The 24,666-nt window shown below is 40.4% G+C and overlaps 1 protein-coding gene across 3 annotated transcripts in view; it reads right to left on the bottom strand.

Annotated features, from left to right (window-relative positions):
- Positions 1–5,751: 5,751 nt before the first annotated feature.
- AKAP6 (A-kinase anchoring protein 6) overlaps positions 5,752–24,666 on the bottom strand; it is a 405,063-nt gene continuing 386,148 nt past the window's right edge. For all 3 annotated transcript variants that reach the window (XM_073348987.1, XM_073348985.1, XM_073348986.1), the window contains exons 13-14: positions 20,786–24,209; positions 5,752–6,811 (exon numbers count right to left, since the gene is read on the bottom strand). In XM_073348987.1, the coding sequence (XP_073205088.1) occupies positions 20,826–24,209 (3,384 nt within the window). In that variant the 3' untranslated portion in view covers positions 5,752–6,811; positions 20,786–20,825. The remainder of the gene's footprint in view (positions 6,812–20,785; positions 24,210–24,666) is intronic.

Raw genomic sequence — 24,666 nt, 5'->3', positions numbered from 1 at the left:
AAGTTTGGCCTCCTGTTCCTTCTGGAGACACCACACAATACATGTCCTCCAGAGGGGCATCATGCAATAGGGCTTTTGAGTCAGGACATGTGAGCTACAAGTTTACAGCTTCCCAAGCAATGGCAATAACATCACCACTCCACCTCAGAGGACAGCATGTTATTCCTAGTGGCATTAATCCCTACGAGGAGGGGGTACCATTGGCTAGAATGTGGGAATGCAATAATATCACCCTACAGAGTCTTGTTTTAATAGAAGGTATTGACACTGTAAATGAGCATCAGGAATGATTTACACTTTTGAGATGTAGCTTGAAATCCTGTTGAACTACGTCCCTTCCTCATAATGCTCTTTGAGAAAACTATCTTGTGAAATGTGTTAAATCTTACATGTGCCCCTCCATACCCCACCCATAATGACACGTTTTGAGAATTCTGATTGCAACACTATAGTTCGTTGAGTCTTGTTTTGCTCTTAAAATGCAGATTTAGTCTCTTGGTTTTGTATGAAAAATATAGCATATTCTTCCCACATGTATAGCATGTACACCTTGAGTACGGAATTATATTTCTGAGAATTTACAAGTAAACCTTTTGTTTGAGTTAAAATTAATATAAGAACTAGATTCTTTTAAGAAATGTAGCATATGTGTCAGTATTGTCTTATTCCTAAATGATCTTGTCAGACTCTTCAAATTTCACCATAGCTAACATGAATTGCAATATTGTGCATAGGTTAATTTGAAGAAATTAGATTATAATTCATCTAATGATTGTTGTGTCTAATTGCTAGGGCCCTAAAGACAAGGTCAGGTTAATGGCTCAAATAACTCAAGTGACAATTGTGACATCAGTGGTAACAACCAATCAGCACCATTCCTCTACAGATAGTGGGTGGGTGAGGTTCTGTGGCCTGCAGTGTGCTGGAGGTCAGACTAGATGATCAGGCCTTCGAGTCTATGAGCTAATTTGCATGGAACATTTTGTTGGGTGTAATGACTTAGTGGTATGAAGGAGACTGGACAGTTCTCACTGGTAAATCACTGGACTCAAACTGTCACTGTTAATGAAAGATTCCATGGCCACATACTAGCTTGGTCATCAGTGCTTGAAAGGCTTCCCATTGTACTGTTGCCTTGGCTCCACGGCACTGCTAGCGGAATTGACCAGCATAGAGGGAGCCCTTAAAGGGCAAAGACTTTGGGACTCAAGGACTGGACTTTGCTCGCATCCCTTCACATAGGGCTGATCTCACTAATACAGCACAGCTCAATAATTCAATAATACAGCTCAATAATTCAACTCCATATTTAGGACTGAAGTCATCAGTACACTTCGGCTGCTTTAGTTTACTGTGATCTGCCCTCAAAAAAGTAAAATGTTAAAAAATGTTTTAAGGCTGATACTACATATGAAAGTAGCGCTCAATGGAGGAAGCAGTGGACTGACAATGATTAATTAAATAAGATGGCTACATATCATCATTATAAATAGTGCATGGTAGCATTCTCTTTTGGTTTGGTCTTTTTTAGGGTTCATTTTTAATCATTTAAAAAACCTAAATTCCAAGCCAACTCCCCCACCATGTTAAAAATTATTCAAGGTTGAGAATATGTATCAGTATTTTAAAGATTTTTTAAAAATTAGATGGATATTTTATATTAAACCAAAATTAACATTGGAAACCCAGGAAATTCAGAGTTAAGGTTACACATAAAAGAAATCCAAAGACGTTAATGTATGGAAATGTACAGTTAAGGCAATGTACAGTACACTAAGGAAATGTACCGTTAAGGCAACCAAACAACCTTAATTCTACCCTGTGGAGATGCCATGGGGGTAGGGGGTGGGGAATTGCATATGCTGTTAAAAATCAGTCTAATCTAAGACCATAAACACTCAAATGCCCTAATTATAAAGTTACAGTTATTATATGGCATCACTAAAGGGCAAAGTTAAGGTTATTTGTGTGCTTTAAATGTACTTTTCCATACCTTAACATATTTGGATTTCTTTTAAATATGACCTTAACTTGGAATTTCCTGATGTTCTAATGCTTATTTTTGGGATAATTACAACATCCCTCTAATGTTTTCACCCTTAAATTAACGATACATACTCTTAACCTTAACTCCATCAAAACAGGGGGTTTTTTGTCTGGGAATAAATTAATACTTTCCATTTTATAAGAATTTACATTTTCAAAGCATTGTACGAACAATAACTAATCCCATGCATGATGCAATTTGGTGCATAGTAGATTTATGATCTGCTCCTTGAAAATGTTTTATTGAATCAGAGATGAATAGATGCATTCTGAACAAATAATTAATGGTTATATGACAAATGTGAGCAACTGGTGTTGATAGAGTGAGCCCAAGAAGTTAGATACACTGCTCTGGAGGCAATAGATCAGTTGCCACCAATTGTACAAAACCCCTTTTAAAGAAATACTATTATTAGGAATAATTTTGTAGAAACTTGTCCAGACCTGGGGAATAATAAGCCCTTGGCACTCAGACGTCTCCAGTACAATTCTTGATACCTTAAATCAAGACTGGATGCCTTTCTAGAAGATAAGCTTTAGTCAAACACAAGTTATTGGGCTCATTGCAGGAGTAACTGGGTGAAATTCCTTGGGCTGTGCTATACAGGAGGTCAGACTAGATGATCAAATTGTCTCTGTCTAGCCTCGACATCTATTAATCTACTCCTGTCCATCATTCTGAAGGAAAAAGATTGAGGCACAATCCAAATGAAAGTGTCTGCACATTTTCGTTTACTGTGAAACAAACAACGGGAACAGTGTTGTGAACATTTATACTACTATGTGAGATTTGTAAAGTAGAGTTAGTAGGAAAAAGTCTGTCCTCTTTTACAGTCTAACACTAAGGACTTCAGTGGAGATTTGAATTAAGTGTCAATCAGGGCCATCGATTAAGGACTGTGGAATAGGTATGCACTCAGTTCTTAATGGTATATGTGCAGGTAACTTTGAGCAGGCGGTTGGACTAGATGACCTCCTGAGGTCCCTTCCAACCCTGATATTCTATGATTCTATGAACTCCCAGGCACAGGGATGGAAGCCTATCCCTATCTTAGTGCGTAATAGTACAATATAGACTATGTGTGCTGCTTATAACCTTGACAGTATTTTGAAAGTTTAGATTAGTAGTTTGTGGGGACTACTTTTCATGACTCTCCAGGTTTGTGAGGCTTTTTATTTTCTGACACAGGCATTTCATAATTTTCAATATATGGACTAGATTAAACATGTGTATCACATCAAGGTCTACGACATCAGTGTGAATTTAATGTTGAAAATTCAAACAGCAGTTGAGGGTCCAGATTCTGGCTCTCTGAGTACATGCACCTCTACATGAGGAAAACTATGGTTAGCAGTAGAAGCACAGAGTGGAGTTTGCCACCTGGATTCTTCATCCTATAAAAAGACACTATTCCACATGGCCTTCTTTGACTTATCTGACAGAAAGGCACAACATCATGTGACCAGTGGGGTCAGGGATATGATGCAAAGTTTATGTCCACGTGTATGTATATACAGCTGCTCTGATAGAGCACATCTTCTTAGTGGTGCCATTCATTCTCTCTGCATAAAGCCAGACTATTCAGACTCTAGGCAGGTGGAATGTGAGGTGCTTAAGGAGACAAAATCCAAGTTGCAGGGCATGAGCTGCTGGGCTGCCTCCTCACTACCTGCAGAAGCTATTCCAGCCTCTGAGTTGGAATAGCAGAGCTGGTTCTGCGGACATATACATTTGTGGCTCTTCCCTTGGCCTTCCCCTGTTGCGGCCTTTCTTATAGTTTATGTGCAGACAGTCTTCGGACCCTTTCTTCAGCGTATGGAGAGTGCATAGGCAAAAACTCCATGCACCCCCTTAAGTGGGCCAACGGATTTGTGAAAGTCTCCTGCACCATAGGTGATTTTTACCCAATAGAAATAGAATGTGAGGGGGCTGTGTATGGGTTGGTGTTAGACAGGATACGAGCTATATTAATGCCACTTTTGCTACTCTTTCACGGAGCAGGCATTATAACTGTTTCCAACCGCTAGACATAATTTGGCTCTAAGCATATGGCTTTTATATGACATGAGTGAATGCTGTATCAGGGATGCCAGAGATTTGTTTTCTTTCAGAAATCAATTTATATTGACATCAAAATCCAATATGCTCTCTGTGAGAAGAAAAATAAGAAAATATAGAGCTTATAACCATGCTAGTGAAGAATATTTGATAATGAATGGCCTTGAATCACAGTTATAAAAATGATACTGTACTTTGTCTCCTGAGATCAAATAATATAGTTCTTCAAACAGTAGTTAAGTCAAGGTGTTCTCCACCTCTCAGGATTGAGCCACATAGCCTTACAGTTTGTTGGCTGAGCTGACAGACATGAAAAGCCTCTAACTTACAAGTTCTGTTCTCATCATCAAGATATGATTGCAGTCAAAGTGAGTTAGCTTAAAAACAAAGTGCTAAGACAGACCAAGATATATTTCAAAACTCCTTTCCCATGTAAAAATTAACCATGATAAATCACTAAAAATTCATAATTTTAATTAAAAAAAATAGACTGGCTAAACTCTGTGTGATTTTTATGAGAAATTGCACCTAGAAATTATTTGGCATTTTCCAATATTCTGTAAAGAGTGATTCAGACCTTCAGTGTGGCTTGGGTTTAACTTAAACACAATTCTGGACTTAACAGTGAGAATATGCAAGTGGAGAACACGTCATAGATTCAAAAAGGCAATTGCAAGGAATTTTTCTCAAATTTTTAAGGGCTTCATTCTCATCTACACTAAGGCTCTTTTACATTGCTTTGGCCTTTTAAAGGGGACTTAGTGGAGATAAGAGTCAGGACCTACATGTTTTTCTCACCATTATAAGTGAAAATATGCCTTTGGTAGCTTAAAACAGGAAAGTTTTCTTACCAGTTCCTCCACTATTACATGGATATGCCAATGAGATATTTTAGGTCGTCTTCTAGATTCTGGCTAGGCCACTAGCATTTTATTTAACTGATTGATTGGATTGATTGATTTTATTAAGAAAACCAATATTATTTTAAATATTTGTTTAAAATAATCCCCCATGTACATAATAGAAAGTATATGTATTTAAACAGATAAAATAGAAAATAGCAGGCCCAGTTTCTGGCCTATTAAATGTAGCCTCCATTTACAAGAGAGATTTTTAGAAAAGAGTCATTTTTGCAGAGATACTAGATAGAGCTTTCAGCATTGTTTCAGCCACCCAATATAGTTTTAGAACAAGATAAAAACATTTAAAATGTACATAATCTAAATCATTCAAACAGCCTAACTGAAAAAGTGCTTATCTAAATATATACAAAGCTCATTCAATGGGACTATGTAAATGAATGAAATTTTAAGAGACAGAAAGTGTCCTAACATCCAACATCAAACTGTTAATAATAAAGAAATAAAGGTTTAAAATATGTATACTTGTCCTCTGGGAACTGGTGTTGCAGTTTACTAGATTAATCTTTCTGAATATTTGCATTTCCATGTGTGACGAGAAAGATTTTTGAAACTCCTTAGTCTGCATGACCTTTACTTTGTAGCCATGTAGCCCAAACCTCTTAACTGATATGGAAACTCTAGACTCTACGAAATATTGCAAACAATACCTTTTCTGTATTTTGATGCAGTATTTTTTCTTTGAACGTGGGTAAAACAGATAACCAATTTTGCTTTTTTTCCCCAATAAACGATGTTTATTATGCCAATTCTAATTATCATGCAATCTAATGGTTTTAAGGCTTATATGTTCAACATCACTGGACATCACAAACATGAAAGCATTTTATACTGTTATTATACATCAATGTTTGTACTTGGTTATACATATATACAGAAATTATTCACATATCTTAACCTTGCTATTTCCTCCTTTGAAACCAACATAATTTTACTCTGAAAGCAGCTTTTTAATAAATGGTATAAGAAATACAGCAAGGCACACTTTTTTAAAAAACTTTTTTCCCTTTACCACCTCAAGAAGCATAAAACCCCAAAATGTTGTACTTAATTCAGTAGAATGTCAACAGTTCCTAATATACAACACCATGTAGTTGTTTCTTGAAGTGTTGCATAGATTAAATTTTAAAATGAAATAAATGGCATTGATTTTAATTGCTTAACTTTTAGATGTATTGAATTAGGAGGACTAATGACTTTTTCTTTTGCTGCAATCAAATAAAATTGTAATTTTAAACACAAACTAGTTTCAACAAACATATGCATTATACATATATATATATTATATGCATTATACATATATATTAAATTTGATACATGAAATAAGAGAGTACTGACCGGTACAGCTCTGTAAAGATGAATCAGACTGATCATGATGAATTTGTGGAATTGCAAAACTTTAAAGAATGTAACGGGTGATAAGTACTACAGAAAGAAAAGGAGGACTTGTGGCACCTTAGAGACGAACAAATTTATTTGAGCATAAGCTTTCGTGAGCTACAGCTCACTTACTACAGAAGCATTCAGTTTAGGAAGGGTAGGTAGTTAGAGGTAGCTTGGGAGGGGAATCCACATGAAAGCAAATGGCTTTGCTACACTACAAAATGATTACTGAATTAGGACCAGCATATGTAGGCTGATCAGAAAACAAACATGGACAAATCACATTTGGAAAGAAAATTTATCTTGGGAGTCAGTGTAACGAGAGGCAGTGAATGATGCAATGGCATTGGAGGTCATCCCAGGGTTAACAGGATGAACCTGCACCTGAACAGCAGCCAAGTTTCTAAAAGGAAATGAAAAAAAAGAAGTGAAAGTATGTTACATAAAATACAGTTTTGTGCAAAACACAAGCTCTTCCAGAACAACTGAAGAGAGCCATTATACAATTACATGCCAAAGCCTTCAAATGCACTGGCACACAGTGTGTGAACAATGATTTTTAAATGCCTAAGTTTAAGTTAGAGTAAAAAATGTCTTTGTATTGATTGCAGAAAACTCATTGATTTTTTTAAGGACGTCGTTTCAAAACAAACAAGGGAAATCATCAAGTCTGACCTTTTCCCTGGATCCTGTCCTTATACTTACCTGTGAACTTACCTTCAGCACACTCAAAGGTGCTCCGATCAATAACAAAATATGGATCTGCCACAGCCAAACAACAAAAAGGGATACACAGTATTTAACTGAGACACATAATTTATGTATGTCTATACAATGACATTTTAATATAAAAGGCAAAGAGGGGTATCACAGAACTATTTGGACATTTCTGGCACCAGTAATGAGTTACATTTTCATACTATGGAATTTATCCAGCTTGGAGTTTAGGGTTAAACTATTCATCAAAGAGCAGAGGCTTATGATGAGGATTATGTCGGAATAACAGCTAAAAGATTAGTGCAAAGTACATCTCTTAGGCATTTCCTAGGAGGCACTCCAGACATGCATTATATGCCTTCCAAATTAAGTAGAAATATCTGGATCTATCCAGTTACCTTCTCCTTTGATCTTATTTGCTGTAACTGACCCCTCTATTTTTATAGAAAAAGTACATTACATGAAAATAGTGAAAAGTGCAACAGTATGTTTAGAAATCAGTGCAAAACCAACATGCATAATAATGAAGATATCACATTTGCTCTTTAAAAACTTTGGCATGGGTTTTAATCAGATCTATAGTAAGAAAAGTCTCCCTGTTGGACAGTACCTGTTTTCCAAAATCAAAACATCCACAGATGATAATATAAAGTAGCTATTTCTACCATCTAGGTATTATTAAGTTTTTAAATAAGTCCTCCGGTGGAATCTTCTGCTATACTGAAATAACGTATCATGACTATGTTGTAAACAAAGGTAAAGAAGCACTGTTGTTTCCAGTGCCCTATTAAATCTGCAAAGACAAACGGTCAGAAAAGGCTTAGTTAATTCCTGCAGTCTAATTTTTTTATATTTAAATTATTATAGGTTAGTGTCTGTATTCCACTGGCCTTGAATACTGTTTTTTTCATAGAATTACATAACTACTAATACTTTGCATTTAGATATCACATTCTATCCGTGGATCTCAAAACAGTTTTTGGTAAATGATTTAAGCCTCAGAACTCCCCCCCTTCAACTATTATCCCCGGTATTTCATTGTTAAAGAAACTGAGGCAGAAAGAGATTGAGTGATCTGCTCAAGGCCATACAAAAAGTCCATGGCAGAGCTTGGAATAGCAGCCAGATTGTCTGACTAGCAATCTTGTGCTTTAGTCTCAGGATCATCCTTTCCCTCTAGGTTCCTCCTGGCTACAGTCAGTTGCAGGATATTTTAACTCCTGCTGCAGGATTGTGGGATAAAACCAGTTCATTTTTCTTAAGACCAAGTAATAATTTTTTTTCCAATGTATGGGAAATTTAAATTGTATGTTCTATATAAAAGGAAGGAAATATTTTTTCTGACTTACGTGTGACCATAACAGATCGCACACAGAAATCTAATGCATTTTCCAGAAAAGACTCTAGGAACATCACATAAGGTCCTGTAATGGATTGATCCCTGCACACCCTGAATATATGACTACGAATCCTGATTCCATTGGTGAGTCATGGGTCATAGTGACAGCAAAAGATTGCATGATCTTATATGCAGGAAGGCTGTTCTTTCAAGCTGTCACCTCCTTGAGAAACAAAATCAGTATCGCTTTCTGAGCACCTCTGCTGTATATTGGCTTATATAGTAGAATAATCAGTTCTGATAGAAGTATTTTTGAAGCTGGTTATAGAATTGCTGTTACTTTCCCTTAATGGTCAGTTTTACAGCAAACTGATAAAGAACAAGATTGCAATTTAGATACATTTGGTAGAAAATATATTTTCTCCACTGTAGCTTTTATCCTCTTCTACAACCAAGGCAAACATAGCCCTGAAAGAAGATAAAATTAGCCAAGCTACATTAGTAAGTAGGCCTTTTGTCAGCTTTGCATTCTGAGTATATTTTTAGAGTTTAGAGTTTATAGATTATTTTTCTGTTAGTATTGCAGCTACACTTGGAATTACACATTTTAATGAGCTTACAGCACAGGTGCTACAGGAAAAAAATAATGGTGTTTGCCATTTATCTTTCAAATTAAATAATGTGTTTTTAAATAGTAACTTTTTTCATAATATACTTATGGGAACAACATTTATCTGTCACATTTTAAAAGATGTATTAGTAATAAATGTAAATTACCTTTAGAAAATCAGTAATTAGGCTCATCAAAAAATAAACAATCTGCCACCAAAAAGATAATCTTTAGCATAGTTAAGTATAATAACTGTTATTTGAATAAGTTAACAAATTAGGGTAGATTGCTTCTGTAATTCATTCCCCGGGAATTCAGACTTCAGTGAAACACAGATCTCCTATGTGGCAGCATGGATTTTCATCTTTTTACTTACTTGAGGTACATACCCAGCATTGCAGCTAGGCATAATAAAATCTATGTGTAATTTTAATAGAAACAATACTATATAACATCTAACAAACAATAAATAGTTTCTTAAATAAAGAGTGGCATGTAATAAAAAGGGCTTTTTATTATTTAAAAAAGCCTGTAACCTTAAGGCAAAATAAAAATTATGCTTTGACTCCATCAAACCATCATGTACATTCTCAGCATTTCCTTTCACTGCATTGCATGAGGGTGTATAAATATCTCTATTCTTTATACTCAATTCTGGTCCTCAGGCCTGATTAACTGTATGTTGCCATAACCTAGTATTAATGAAAACACAGCTTGCTACCATGTAAGTAACTGTAATGTCTGTAACAGTGGATGGCAAGTTTGTGCAGTGCTTTGAGATTCTCAGATGAAAAGCACTATTGAAGTGCAAAGTTATATTACTATCCTTATTAGTGAAAGAATGAGGGCAAGAAGAACAGGCCAGTCACCACACACTATGGTAATTCTGTTTCTCAGGTTAATATAATAAATAAGTGATGAAATCTAACACAAGATTAATTCAAATTTACTTTACATCTGCTGTATAAACTTACAAACTTGAGCCTTTTGTCCTCATCTCACTTTTCATATAGATACTTCCATATATACATAGTCCTCAGAATATAGGCACTTGATCGTATACTCTAATCCATCTCTTTTGTAATTTCCCAGTTGAATTTCAGCTGCTTATCCAGTGATTTTGATGTGGATGGTGTAACTAAGCCAGTAGATGTGTATTAAGGTTTCATTTAAGTATGAGCTTAATTGGCAATTGTCAGGTCGTGAAGACCCAAAAACTGTTCAAGCATCTTTCCTCTGATGTCACTATTCCAATATAATGCAACATTATACACGCATACGTGCAAAGGAAAGTGTCAGGATAAAGATCACAGAATGACAGAAATATAGGGCTGAAAGGGACTAAGGCCTGGTCTACACTGCGAGTTTATGTCGGATTTAGCAGCATTAAATCCGAATTAACCCTGCACCCATCCACACAACGAAGCCATTTTTTCGACATAAAGGGCTCTTAAAACCAATTTCTGTATTCCTCCCCAACAAGGGGATTAGCGCTGAAATCAGCATCGCCATTTCGAATTAGGGTTAGGTGGACGCAATTCGAAGGTATTTGCCTCCGGGAGCTATCCCACAGTGCACCATTGTGACCGCTCTGGACAGCACTCTGAACTCGGATGCACTGGCCAGGTGTACAGAAAAAGCCCCGGGAACTTTTGAATCTCATTTCCTGTTTGGCCAGGCAAGCTCATCAGCACAGGTGACCATGCAGAGCTCATCAGCACAGGTGACCATGCAATCCCAGAATCAAAAACGAGCTCCAGCATGGACCGAACGGGAGGTACTGGATCTGATCACTGTATGGGGAGAGGAATCCATGCTATCAGAACTACGTTCCAAAAGACGAAATGCCAAAACATTTCAAAAAATCTCAGAAGCCATGAGGGAAAGAAGCCGCCTCAGAGATGCAACACAGTGTCGCGTGAAACTTAAGGAGCTCAGACAAGTGTACCAGAAAACCAAAGAATCAAACTGACGCTCCAGGACAGAGCCCCGGACATACCGCTTCTACGCTGAACTGCATGCAATTCTAGGGGGGCCGCCATCACTACCTCACCCCGTCCGTGGACTCTGAGGATGAGATACTCTCCTCCATGGCTGAGGATTTTGCAGATGAGGAAGATGAGGAGGAGGATGAACTTGGGGAGAGCACACAGCACACCGTTTTCCCCAACAGCCAGGATCTTTTTATCACCCTGACTGAAATACCCTCCCAACCCAATCAAGCCGGAGAAGGGACCTCTGGTGAGTGTACCTTTTAAAATATAATACATGTTATAAAATCAAGCGTTTTTTAATGATTAAGTAGCCCTGAGGACTTGGGATGCATTCGTGGCCAGTACTGCTACTAGAAAAGTCTGTTAATGTGTCTGGGGATGGAGCAGAAATCTTCCAGGGACATCTCCATGAAGCTCTCCTGGAGGTACACTAAAAGCCTTTGCAGAAGGTTTCTGGGGAGAGCAGCCTTATTCTGTCCTCTATGTTAGGACGCTTTACCACGCCATGCTAGTAGCAAGTAATCTGGTACCATTGCATGACAAGGCCTGGCAGTGTATGGTCCCGGTGTTTGCTGGCATTCAAGCAACATCCGTTCTTTATCTCTCTGTGTTATCCTCAGGAGAGTGATATCGTTCATGGTAACCTGGTTGAAATAGGGGAATTTTTATTAAGGGGACATTCAGAGGTGGCCGTTCCTACTGCGCTGTTTGCCTGTGGCTGAAAAGAAATCCTCCCCGCAGTTAGCCACACGGTGGAAGGGGGGGCCATTGGCACTGAGCTGTTCGCGTTTGGCTAGCAGGGATCTTCCCTGATACCAGCCACGCGGTGGGAGGAGGGGAAAAGCAATCATCCCAGAGAATTGGATGGGGGGAGAGGGTTAGTTTGGTTTCTGCTGCTGCTCGTTAACAGGAAAACTGCAGCAGTAAATGGCCAACTCAACAGGCTTTGCTTGGTATGGGAAAGGAGGAGGCTGCTGTTATGAAGGTTGCAGAAGCCGAAAGACTATGGCTTACCATGGCCGCCTGCAAGCCGAATTCTGTTGCCTGGCACTGCGTGTGTGATCTCTAACACCAAAGCCACAGGCACTCAATATAAGATGCAAAATGCGACCTTCTACCAAAATCTCATGTGCTATGTAATGTGAATAGTGTTGTTCACCGTGAAAGAGTATAGCCATTGTTCTGTAAAATGTATCTTTTTCAATACTTCACTCTCTTTTTTTCCTCCAGCAGCTGCAAGCCTCCCTCCTCCATCAAGCCTCCCTCCTTCAAGCCTCCCTCCTCCAAGCCTCCCTCCTCCATCCCAGAGGCTATCTCAGATAAGGCGGCAAAAAAAAAACACACGCATGATGACGTGTTCTCTGAGCTTATGCAGTCGTCCGGCACTGACAGAGCTGTGTGGAGGGACACAACAGCAGAATACAGGACGGTGGCAGATGAATGTGAGGAGAGGTAGTGGCAGGAAGATCAGAGGAGGCATGAGGAAACTCTGGGGCTACTGTGGGATAAAACGGACATGCTCCGTCGTCTGGTGGAGGTTCATGAACGGCAACAGGATCACAGACTGCCGCTTCAGCCCCTGCTTAACTGCCCTCCCTCCTCCCCAAGTTCCATAGCCTCCTCACCCAGACGCCCAAGAACGCAGGGTGGGAGGCTCCGGGAACCCAACCACTCCACCCCAGTGGACAGCCCAAGCAACAGAAGGCTGGCATTCAACAAGTTTTAAAGTGGCCTTTTCCTTCCCTCCTACCCTCCTCCCACACCCCACCCGGGCTACCTTGTGAGTTATCTCCCTATTTTTATAATCAATTAATAAAGAATACATGTTTTTTAAATGATAGTGACTTTATTTCCTTGGCAAGCAAGCTGTGATCAAAGGGGGGAGGGCGGGTGGCTTACAGGGAATTAGAGTCAACCAAGGGGGCCGGTTTTCATCAAGGAGAAACAAACAGAAGTGTCACACGGTACCCTGGCCAGCCATGAAACTGGTTTTCAAAGCTTCTCTGATGCGCACCGTTTCCTGCTGTGCTCTTCTAATTGCCCTGGTGTCTGGCTGTGCGTATTCAGCAGCCAGGCGATTTGCATCAACCTCCCACCCCGCCATAAACGTCTCCCCCGTACTCTCACAGAGATTGTGGAGCGCACAGCAAGCAGCAATAACAATGGGAATATTGGTTTCGCTGAGGTCTGAGCGAGTCAGTAAACTGCGCCAGCAACCCTTTAAACGTCCAAATGCACATTCTGCCACCATTCTGCACTTGCTCAGCCTATAGTTGAACAGCTCCTGACTACTGTCCGGGGTGCCTGTGTACGGCTTCATGAGCCAGGGCATTAAGGGGTACGCTGGGTACCCAAGGATAACTATTGGCATTTCAACATCCCCAACAGTTATTTTCTGGTCTGGGAAGTAAATCCCTTCCTGCAGCCGTTTAAACAGACCAGAGTTCCTGAAGACGCGAGCGTCATGAACCTTTCCCAGCCATCCCACGTTGATGTTGGTGAAACGTCCCTTGTGATCCACCAGGGCTTGCAGCACTATTGAAAAGTACCCCTTGTGGTTTATGTACTAGCTGCCCTGGTGGTCCGGTCCCAAGATAGGGATATGGGTTCCGTCTATAGCCCCACCACAGTTAGGGAATCCCATTGCAGCAAAGCCATCCACTATGACCTGCACATTTCCCAGGGTCACTACCCTTGATATCAGCAGATCTTTGATTGCGTGAGCTACTTGCATCACAGCAGCCCCCACAGTAGATTTGCCCACTCCAAATTGATTCCCAACTGACCGGTAGCTGTCTGGCGTTGCAAGCTTCCACAGGGCTATCGCCACTCGCTTCTCAACTGTGAGGGCTGCTCTCATCCTGGTATTCATGCGCTTCAGGGCAGGGGAAAGCAAGTCACAAAGTTCCATGAAAGTGCCCTTACGCATGCGAAAGTTTCGCAGCCACTGGGAATCGTCCCAGACCTGCAACACTATGCGGTCCCACCAGTCTGTGCTTGTTTCCTGGGCCCAGAATCGGCGTTCCATGGCATGAGCCCGCTCCATTAACACCATGATCTCCAAATTGCGGGGGAATGCGGTTTTAGAGAAAAGTGTGTCCATGTCCTCATCACCGCGCTGCCGTCACCTCCCCGCCTGGTTTTTCAGGTGCTGATTCTGCATACACTGCATGATAATGCGCGAGGTGTTTACAATGGTCATAATTGCAGGGGTGAGCTGAACGGGCTCCGTGCTTGCTGTGCTATGGCATCTGCTCCTGCTCGGGCAATCCAGGGAAAAGGGCGCGAAACGATTGTTTGCCATTGCTCTGGCAGAGGGAGGGGCGACTGACAACCTGGCTTACAGGGAATTAAAATCAACAAAGGGGGTGGCTTTGCGAGAAACAGAATGGCCCCCTCAAGGATAGAACTCAAAACCTCAAGGATAGAACTCAAAACTGGGTTTAGCAGACTATTGATTTCACAGAGGGAGGGAGGAGAAAATGAATACAAAACAAATCTGGTCTATTTCTTGTTTTGATCCACTTCATCTATCTTTATACATCTTGCTGGCAGCAGACTGTGCAGTACGACCACTAGCCATCATCATCACCTGGGTGCTCGGCAGAAGACGGTGTAGGATGACGACTGGCCATCGTCTTCTGCTGGCTTCAGATTAAAAGACAGTGCACTGCCGGTAGGATTGAATCGCCATGAGACTAAACTTAAAAGGGAAATGACCTGGCTGAGTCACTCCCATGTTTGCCCAGGCGCCCTTGACCTCATCGAGGTCTGTTAAAAGAGCACCCAGGACTATGTCGACGATGGCTACCAGTCATACTGCACTGTCTGCTGCCAAAAGGCAATAAACTGCTGCTGTGTAGCAATGCAGTACCGTGTCTGCCAGCACCCAGGAGAAGTACGGTGACAGTGAGCTGAGCGGGCTCCATGCTTGCCGTGGTATGGCGTCTGCACAGGTAACTCAAGAAAAAAGGCTCAAAATGATTGTCTGCCCTTGCTTTCACGGAGGGGCCTGATGATATGTACCCAGAACCACCGCGACAATGTTTTAGCCCCATCAGGCACTGGGATTTCTACCCAGAATTCAAATGGGGGGCTGTCAAGGTTCCTTCCCCACTCTGAATGCTAGGGTACAGATGTGGGGACCTGCATGAAAAACCTCCTAAGCTTATCTTTACCAGCTTAGGTCAAAACTTCCCCAAGGTACAAAATATTCCACCCTTTGTCCTTGGACTGGCCGCTACCACCACCAAACAAATACTGGTTACTGGGGAAGAGCTGTTTGGAAACGTCTTTCCCCCCAAAATACTTCCCAAAACCTTGCACCCCACTTCCTGGACAAGGTTTGGTAAAAAGCCTCACCAATTTGCCTAGGTGACTACAGACCCAGACCCTTGGATCTTAAGAACAATGAACAATCCTCCCAACACTTGCACCCCCCCTTTCCTGGGAAATGTTGGATAAAAAGCCTCACCAATTTGCATAGGTGACTACAGACTCAAACCCTTGGATCTGAGAACAATGAAAAAGCATTCAGTTTTCTTACAAGAAGACTTTTAATAGAAATAGAAGTAAATAGAAGTAAAGAAATCACCTCTGTAAAATCAGGATGGTAGATACCTTACAGGGTAATTAGATTCAAAACATAGAGAACCCCTCTAGGCAAAACCTTAAGTTACAAAAAGATACACAGACAGAAATAGTTATTCTATTCAGCACAATTCTTTTCTCAGCCATTTAAAGAAATTATAATCTAACGCATACCTAGCTAGATTACTTACTAAAAGTTCTAAGACTCCATTCCTGGTCTATCCCCGGCAGAAACAGCATAAAGATAGAGACACAGACCCTTTGTTTCTCTCCGTCCTCCCAGCTTTTGAAAGTATCTTGTCTCCTCATTGGTCAGGTGCCAGCGAGGTTACCTTTAGCTTCTTAACCCTTTACAGGTGAGAGGAGGTTTCCTCTGGCCAGGAGGGATTTTAAAGGGGTTTACCCTTCCCTTTATATTTATGACAGTGGCAGAGACTGCGGGAACTGTGGGATAGCTACCCACAGTGCAACGCTCCGGAAGTCGATGGTTGCCTTGGTACTGTGGACACACTCCGCCGACTACATGCACTTAGAGCATTTCTGTGGGGACACACACAATCGACTGTATAAAAACACTTTCTACAAAACCGACTTCTATAAATTCGACCTAATTTCGTAGTGTAGACAAGGCCTTAGAGAGGTCATCTAGTCTAGCCCCCTGCACTAAGGCAGGACCATCTATATATAGACCATCCCTGACAGGTGTTTGTCCAACATGTTCTTAAAAACCTCCAATGTGCGGGTTCCTCAATCTCCCTTGGAAGCCTATTCCAGAGTTTAACTATCCATATAGTCACAAAGCTTTTGCTAATCTCTAACCTAAACCTCCCTTGCTGCAGTTTAAGCTGACTACTTCTTGTTCTACCTACAGAAGACATTCAGCACAACTGATCACAGTCCTCTTTATAACAGCCCTTAGCATATTTGAAGACTATCAGGTCCGCCCCCAGTCTTCTTTTCTCAAGACTAAATATGCCCATTTTTTAAATCTTTCTCGATAGGTCAGGTTTTCTAAACTTTTTATCATTTTTGTTGCTGTCCTCTGGACTCTCTCCAAAGATTCTGTCTTACAGTGTGGCACCCAGAACAGGACATAGTACTCCAGCTGAAGCCTCACCAGTGCTAAATAAAGCAGGACAATTACCTCCCATATCTTGCATACTAAGTCTCCTGTTAATACACCCCAGAATGATATTAGACTTTTTTGCAACTGCATTCCCACTGTTGACTTCTATTCAATTTGTGATCCACTATAACCCCAGATCCTTTTCAGCAGTACCACTACCTAGCCAGTTATTCCCCATTTTGGATCTGTGCCTTTGATTTTTTTCTTACTAACTGTAGTACTTCACACTTGTTTTTATTTACGTTCATCTTGTTGAATTCAGACCAATATTCCAATTTGTCAAGGTCATTTTAAATTCTAATCCTGTCCTCCAAAGTGCTAGCAACCCCTCCCATGCTTGGTGTCATCCGCAAATTTTACAAGCACACTCTCTAGTCCATTATCCAAGTCATTAAGGAAAATATTGAATAATAGAGGACCCAAGACTGACCCCTGCAAGACTCCACTAGATATGTCCCCCCAGATTGACAGAGAACCACTGATAACTACTCTGAGTGTGAGCTTTCAACCAGTTTAGCCCCATCCTTACAGTAATTTCAACGAGACCATATTTCCATAGTTTGCTTATGAAAATATCATTTGGGATGTGTCAGATAATTGTTGCTGAAATAATAAAGTTTTAGCAGATGCACAAGTATATGTGTGCATACGGAGAATCATACAAGTAGAGACAAAAACGATAGTAATGTCATATTAGCTCAGGAAATGCAAAAGTTACACTTCCAAAAACAACAATCTCATTTTGTATTTATAGGCCCAATTCCTTTGATACATCTGAGGAGCACATGACACAGCTCAGAAATGGGGATGCGAAGGTGGAGTTGGCAGTCCCCCAATTCTAGGTCATTGTGTACCAAAGACCTCAAGAGGTCAATATGGCAGCCAGGGACCCATGAAGGGTAAGAAAACCCTGATCACACTTCCTTTCTCCCAGTCACACCCCCTGCACATGCAGCTGGGCTGAGTGTGGCATAGGTGCCGCTATGCTGGCTGTAAACTGTTGGAAGATCCCTCTGCACTAATGTGATTCTTGCCTAGCCACCTATGCTGGCTCTAACGCCACTTTGGATTAGTGGGGAGGTGCAAAGCAGCTGGGCCATATGCTGTTTTCTATCTCTGTTTTTCTGGCTAAATATGCCGTTGAATATTTCTTTTCATTAGAGATTTATGTGAGCCAGAAAACCCGATCTGAACTCCTTCAAACTTTGGCAAAGATTGGAGCCAAACTTCTCATCTTAGGCTCATCTCTACTACTTATGTTCCAAAATATACCAGAAAGGAGCAATTAAGATTGCTATTATAGCCTTTACTTTTCACCTTCCTCTACGTTTGTGTCTTTACTGTACAACCTTAGTCTTGCATTTGCAATAACCCTTATGGTAAAGTTTTCTTATTTTGGTAACACTAATCATTTGGCCTGTCATTCCTTTTTCTTCATAATTGCTTAGCAGGTTTAAATCCAGAATCATAGGATATAGACATTAACAGATAAATTAATACCTCTCCATTTAATCTGGTTAGCCACTATCCCAGGGGTTTGCTTTCACAAGATTATTTGGAAACACAGTAGAGCACTGATATTATGAAGGCTTCATGGGATACCCAAAACATTTGGAAAATCAGAAGTCTGGCAAACAGAGGGTCGGTGATTATGGCAGAAGACCAGCTGACTATGGAGAAGAGCGGAGAAAGGGGTGTCCCTGGGTAGAGACAGCTTCTACAAGGCTGGACAGCTCAGCAGCATAAGAGGGAGAATGGAAGCTACCTGGGAATATCAACCCTATGGAATTCCCATACTCAGCAGAACAGAAGTTTGACTCCAATGGATTTTGTGAAAAGGAGTACTCGTGGCACCTGAGCGACTAACAAGTTTATTTGAGCACAAACTTTCGTGGGCTAAAACCCACTTCATCGGATGCATGCAGTGGAAAATACAGTAGGAAGATATATATATACACAGAGAACATGAAAAAATTGGTGTTTCCATACCCACTATAATGAGAGTAACCAGTTAAGGTGAGCTATTATCAGCAGGAGAAAAAAACAAAAACAAAAAAAAAACCTTTTGTAGTGATAATCAGAATGGCCCATTTCCAACAGTTGAACGACGCTTCCTTAGCTCTGGTCCCCTAACACCCCTACTCTACTTGCGCTACATTGATGACATCTTCATCATCTGGACCCATGGAAAAGAAGCCCTTGAGGAATTCCACCATGATTTCAACAATTTCCATCCCACCATCAACCTCAGCCTGGACCAGTCCACACAAGAGATCCACTTCCTGGACACTCTGGTGCTATTAAGCGATGGTCACATAAACACGACCCTATACCAGAAACCTATTGACCACTATGCCTACCTACATGCCTCCAGCTTTCATCCAGACCACACCACATGATCCATTGTCTACAGATACAACCGCATTTGCTCCAACCCCTCAGACAGAGACAAACACCTACAAGATCTCTATCAAGCATTCTTACAACCACAATATCCACCTGCTGAAGTGAAGAAACAGATTGACAGAGCCAGAAGAGTACCCAGATGTCACCTACTACAGGACAGGCCCAACAAAGAAAGTAACAGAACACCACTAGCCATCACCTTCAGCCCCAACTAAAACATCTCCAGCGCATCATCAAGGATCTACAACCTGTCCTTCAGGACCATCCCTCACTCTTGCAGATCTTGGGAGACAGGCCAGTCCTTGCTTACAGACAGCCCCCCAACCTGAAGCAGATGCTCACCAGCAACCACACACCACACAACAAAAACACAAACCCAGGAACCTTTCCTTGCAACAAAGCCCGTTGCCAACTGTGTCCACATATCTATTCAGGGAACACCATCATAGGATTTAATCAAATTAGCCACACTATCAAAGGCTCGTTCACCTGCACATCTACCGATGTGACATATGCCATCATGTGCCAGCAATGCCCCTCTGCCATGTACATTGGCGAAACCAGACAGTCTCTACGTAAAAGAATAAGTGGACACAAATCAGACGTCAAGAATTATAACATTCAAAAACCAGTCGGAGAACACTTCACTCTCCCCGGTCACTTGACTACAGACCTAAAAGTCGCAATACTACAACAAAAAAACCTTCAAAAACAGACTCCAATGAGAAACTGTTGAGTTGGAATTAATTTGCAAACTTGACACCATTAAATTAGGCTTGACTAAAGACGGGGAGTGGATGGGTCATTACACAAAGTAAAACTATTTCCCCATGCTTATTTTTCCCCCTACTGTTACTCACACCTTCTTGTCAACTGTTGGAAATGGGCCATCCTGATTATCACTACAGAAGGTTTTTTTTTCTCTGCTGATAATAGCTCACTTTAACTGATTACTCTCATTATAGTTGGTATGGCAACACCCATTGTTTCATGTCTTTGTTGGGCCTGTCCTGTAGTAGGTGACTTCTGGCTCTGTCAATCTGTTTCTTCACTTCAGCAGGTGGGTATTGTAGTTGTAAGAATGCTTGATAGAGATCTTGTCGGTGTTTGTCTCTGTCTGAGGGGTTGGAGCAAATGCAGTTGTATTTTAGAGCTTGGCTGTAGACAATGGATTGTGTGGTGTGGTCTGTGTATATATATATCGTCCTACGGTATTTTCCCCTGCATGCATCCGATGAAGTGGGTTTTAGCCCACGAAAGCTTATGCTCAAATAAATTTGTTAGTCTCTAAGGTGCCACAAGTACTCCTCATTCTTTTTGCTGATACAGACTAACATGGCTACCACTCTGAAATGGATTTTGTGTGTTCCACAGGAGTGGAGCTTCAGTCCATGCAACAACCAGGGGCAAAACCAGTGTCTCGAATGCATTAGTTGACCAGAGGTGTGTAAACTGGGGATGGATTGTGATCAGTCAAATATATATAAAGCATGGTGCTATCATAAAACAAAAGTCCTGGATGGTGATTCATACTCTTTCACTATACAATCATATAAAAATAAGTCATATGCAAAGCCATACTGTATAGTACATACCTGTTTATGAGATAATGGGTGTGCGCGGGAGGGTTACATTCTATCTGTGCATATTTATGTGCCTCTCAGTGTGAAGATTCAGGAGTTTTTCTTCACAAGTAAGTGTTTTAGTGTCCTGGTGCAATACGTCCTTATCTTTCCAGTGGTCTGGCTTTAACTGAAATCCTATAGCTGAAGCCTTTGCAGAAGCAGCAATACTTCCTTTAGACTTCGCAGTTCCAAGTGACTTTCCTGTACTTCTTTGTTTAGTGCTAAACTTCAGAGAATTCATGTCCAAGCCTTCATTATGGCTGTCCAAAGTCAGTGAATCATCAGTAATATTTTTTAGATTGTTTGATTCCTTTCGGTTGGCAGGATTGGGCACATTTACTTCAATGTCATTACTTAAGAAAGAAAAGCTACTACATTTAGCAGAAGTTTTAGGTTCAGCCAATAATTCTAGGACTTTGCCTGATGCCAGAGATCCTTCAGGGGGAGTGTAAGAGAAATGTGGCTGCTGCTCAACTCGCTCTTCCTCGGGACAGGCCTCAAAAAAACATTCAATGTTTTCTCTCTCATCTGCAAAGTCCAGGGGCACTGGAGTACTGCTCTTTTCCTCTATGTATTTGGTTACCTCCCCACAGTCACTATCATGAGAGGAGAGAGAAAGATAAGAATAAAAATCCCCCTTTCTTAGTTGTATGGGCCGGTGAGAATGTTCCATTACTTTTTCCTTGATCTGTGTTAATGAAGTAGGAGTGGCTGTCTCACATTCAGGCTGTGACTTACTCTTCAAGGCTGTTGATGCCATGTCAATTATCTCCATCACAAAGCTGTGCACTGAGCAATCGTCCACATTTCTTTTATCGAAAGCAACAGATTCACAGTTGCAACATGAATCACTACCACGCGCTGAGGTGTTCTCCTGTGCTTCATTTGGTTCAAAAGCTGCACAACAATCAGTAGGTTTTTCAATAGTGCTTGTTCTGCTTTGCTGATCATTAGGTAAATATTTTAGTAAAGAAGTATCTTGTGTATCTATACCTCTCATTTCGGACACTGGCTCCATACAAGGCTTTCTAGTGGGAGTATACGCAATGCAATGATCGTCAGATTGAAGATGATTTTGACATTCTTGTAGAAGACTTGTGGATATATTTGATGGTTCAACAGTCTCTTTACCATCCATATGTGAATCATCTGAACTATCTGTAAATGCTTCGCAGATGCAACTTTCGTTTTCAGGTCCCTTACCATCAAGTAAGCCAAGATTTTTGGGAGTGGATGAAGTTCTAATAAGCTCTTCCTTTTGACTGTCTGGAGTATTTTCAACATTTCCATTCTCTATGTCATCCACAAACTGATCTTTAGCAGCCTGAGAACTATCCTTTTTAGTCTGACTTTTTGGCTCCAGTTCATGACCATCTGATAAGTTTTTACTGTTGCCATTATTTTCTGGTAGCTTATATACTGAACCATTCAAAACTGTTTCAGTGCTCAATGTATCTATTGCTTTTGATGTCTCATTGCTACTTACATCTTTACTGCACTGAATTTTGTCACTGAGGTTGCATCTTCTCTTCTCCCTTGTCAAAGAATATTTTGGTCTAATCCAAGTCTGGAGTTCATTCTTTATGTAATCAAGTCCAGAAATTAAATTGCACTCTTCATAAATATCCTCATCAGTTGCAATACTGGAGTCATCATCTTCATCTTTGATGCCCAGCTCCTCCTCTGTCAAGGTCAGGGTAGAACTTGAAAGCAAATCACTGTCATCTTCATCATCAGTGCAAGCAGACGTGCAGGAGACATTAACAATCATGCTGACATTGACATCACTCTCATCAGCTACTGACCGATTAAGATGTTTCCTAAATGATGCATTTGAATCTGGCACTTTATTTCTGTGCAATACGATGTCCTCAGAGCAAAGAGAAAGGTCCTCACTGCTGCTGAGTTCAGTGAGAGAAGCAGCTGAATCTTCGTTGATTGAGGATGCAATATCTAGTGCTAACTGTCCCGCTAATGACATTTTTTGTGAGCTACTTTGGAGTGTGATATCGGAAATGCTGCGCTTTATCTTTTGATCTAAAGGGCTCTGGATATTCTCTAAACGATTCAGGAGGTCTAATGTCCTTTTGCTGAGTTCTCCAACAGAATCACTGCTTGCACTTATGTCTCCTGAGCCATGATGACTAAAAAGATCTTCATTGCTTTTGTATGAAGTCAACCAGCTTTCCAAAGATGTGCTTCTCTGAAGACCATCGCCAGCTTTAAAAATACTTGAGCCAAACAAATCACCTGCCACAGAAAGAGATTCTAATGAAGAGCTATGCGATAAAGGTGAAACCTGTTTTGCATTCTGTATATCAGTTAATTTCCTAGCACTCTCCACAGATTTGCAAGAAGTGGGATCTGATTCTCTGGAGACACTTGCCAAAGTAAGTTCATGCATAAACTCATCTGGGTGTAACTCTGCAGATTGATGTTCAGCTTTACAGGGTATTTTATCAAAATAAAAACCATGAAGTAAAGTTCCCTCTGTACATGCTTTGTCAGTTTGTGATTGTTTCATCATCACTGGCAATTTGAGTTTGGCGCCTTGGAGGTAAGAGTAATCATAAAATGTAAACACATCATGTTTTCCTTGTAATTCTTCTTCCAAACAATCAGAGGTATGTTGGGTAGCACCATTTAGATCTCCCTCTTTTCCACTTGCACAACATGCAGAAGAAGTTGAGTGACAATTATTTGAAAGTGTAATATGGTCCTCTTCTTCTTGTTTAATTTTTTGTTTTATCACATCAACTGTGTCACTCATATGGACTTCCAGAGGCCCAATTTCAGGATTACTCTCGGTTCCTTCAATATCATTTAACAAAAAAATTTCAGAATTGTTTGAAGTTTCTGTATCACCTTCACTGACTATTCTGCTTTCACTCTCAGAATGTCTGCTTATATTTCCACTATGGTACATATAATTGAATGGTTTTGCCAAAGTGGTCCTGCCTATTAGGTCTGGCAGAGATTTGGTAGAGGAAAGTGGGGAGTCCTTAAGGCTTTTATTTAAAATATTAGACTGTGTTACACTGGGGAAGTTTGAAGTCTTTTGCAAGAGAGGTATATGTTTTTTTCCTGATAACTCTACATTGTGGAGGCTATACACTTGGTAAATGTGAGGGCTAGGAGGTGATGTAATGCTGGAACAATACAGAGGAGTTTCATGATCACTCATACGTTCTTCTTGATTCAAGTCATTACTACCACATTCTTCTGAAGCAGATTTCTGTTTTGGATGATCCTGCTTTTGTTCTTGATCAAGTTCATTTAATTCTTCATTAATGCTAATCAGCTTATGACTTATATCAGTTTCATCCCATTCTAATGCATCTTCATTTTGACCATTTAGGTCCATCAAACCAGGATCAATAACATTCAGGGGCTCCTGTAAAAAAATTACAAAGATTAAAAAATAATTATACATTAAAAAAATTACTAGAGAAATAAGGATAAATACACTGAACGCATGTAAATTAAAGGCAGTGAAAGTGCTTATTTCTTTGGAGCACTTACCATGATATTAAAGTAAAGTTAAAATGGACATATGAGAGTGAAATCAGTTAAATGTAAACATGGTCTCCATTTTTGTACTTTTTTTGTATATACCAGAATACGTTTGCTGTTTGGTTGAAAACCTCTGATGCAGGATTTTGATTTCTCTCCCATAGAGATTATTTCTGATAAATCAGGTTAGTACAACTTGCTTAGGAAACCACAAGTCTAATAGCTAAAAGGGATCCCATACAAATATATCAGTAGGTAAAAAATAACTATTAGCACTTTATTATGTTGGATTTGAGAGATTATCTGTTTAGCCTACTTAAATTTAAAAGTGTCTAGAT

The sequence above is a fragment of the Lepidochelys kempii genome, chromosome 6 (genome assembly GCF_965140265.1).
Source record: "Lepidochelys kempii isolate rLepKem1 chromosome 6, rLepKem1.hap2, whole genome shotgun sequence".
Lineage (NCBI taxonomy): Eukaryota > Metazoa > Chordata > Testudines > Cheloniidae > Lepidochelys > Lepidochelys kempii.
The sequence above is the reverse complement of the archived record's forward strand: the minus strand, read 5'-3'. Positions and strand labels throughout refer to the sequence as shown.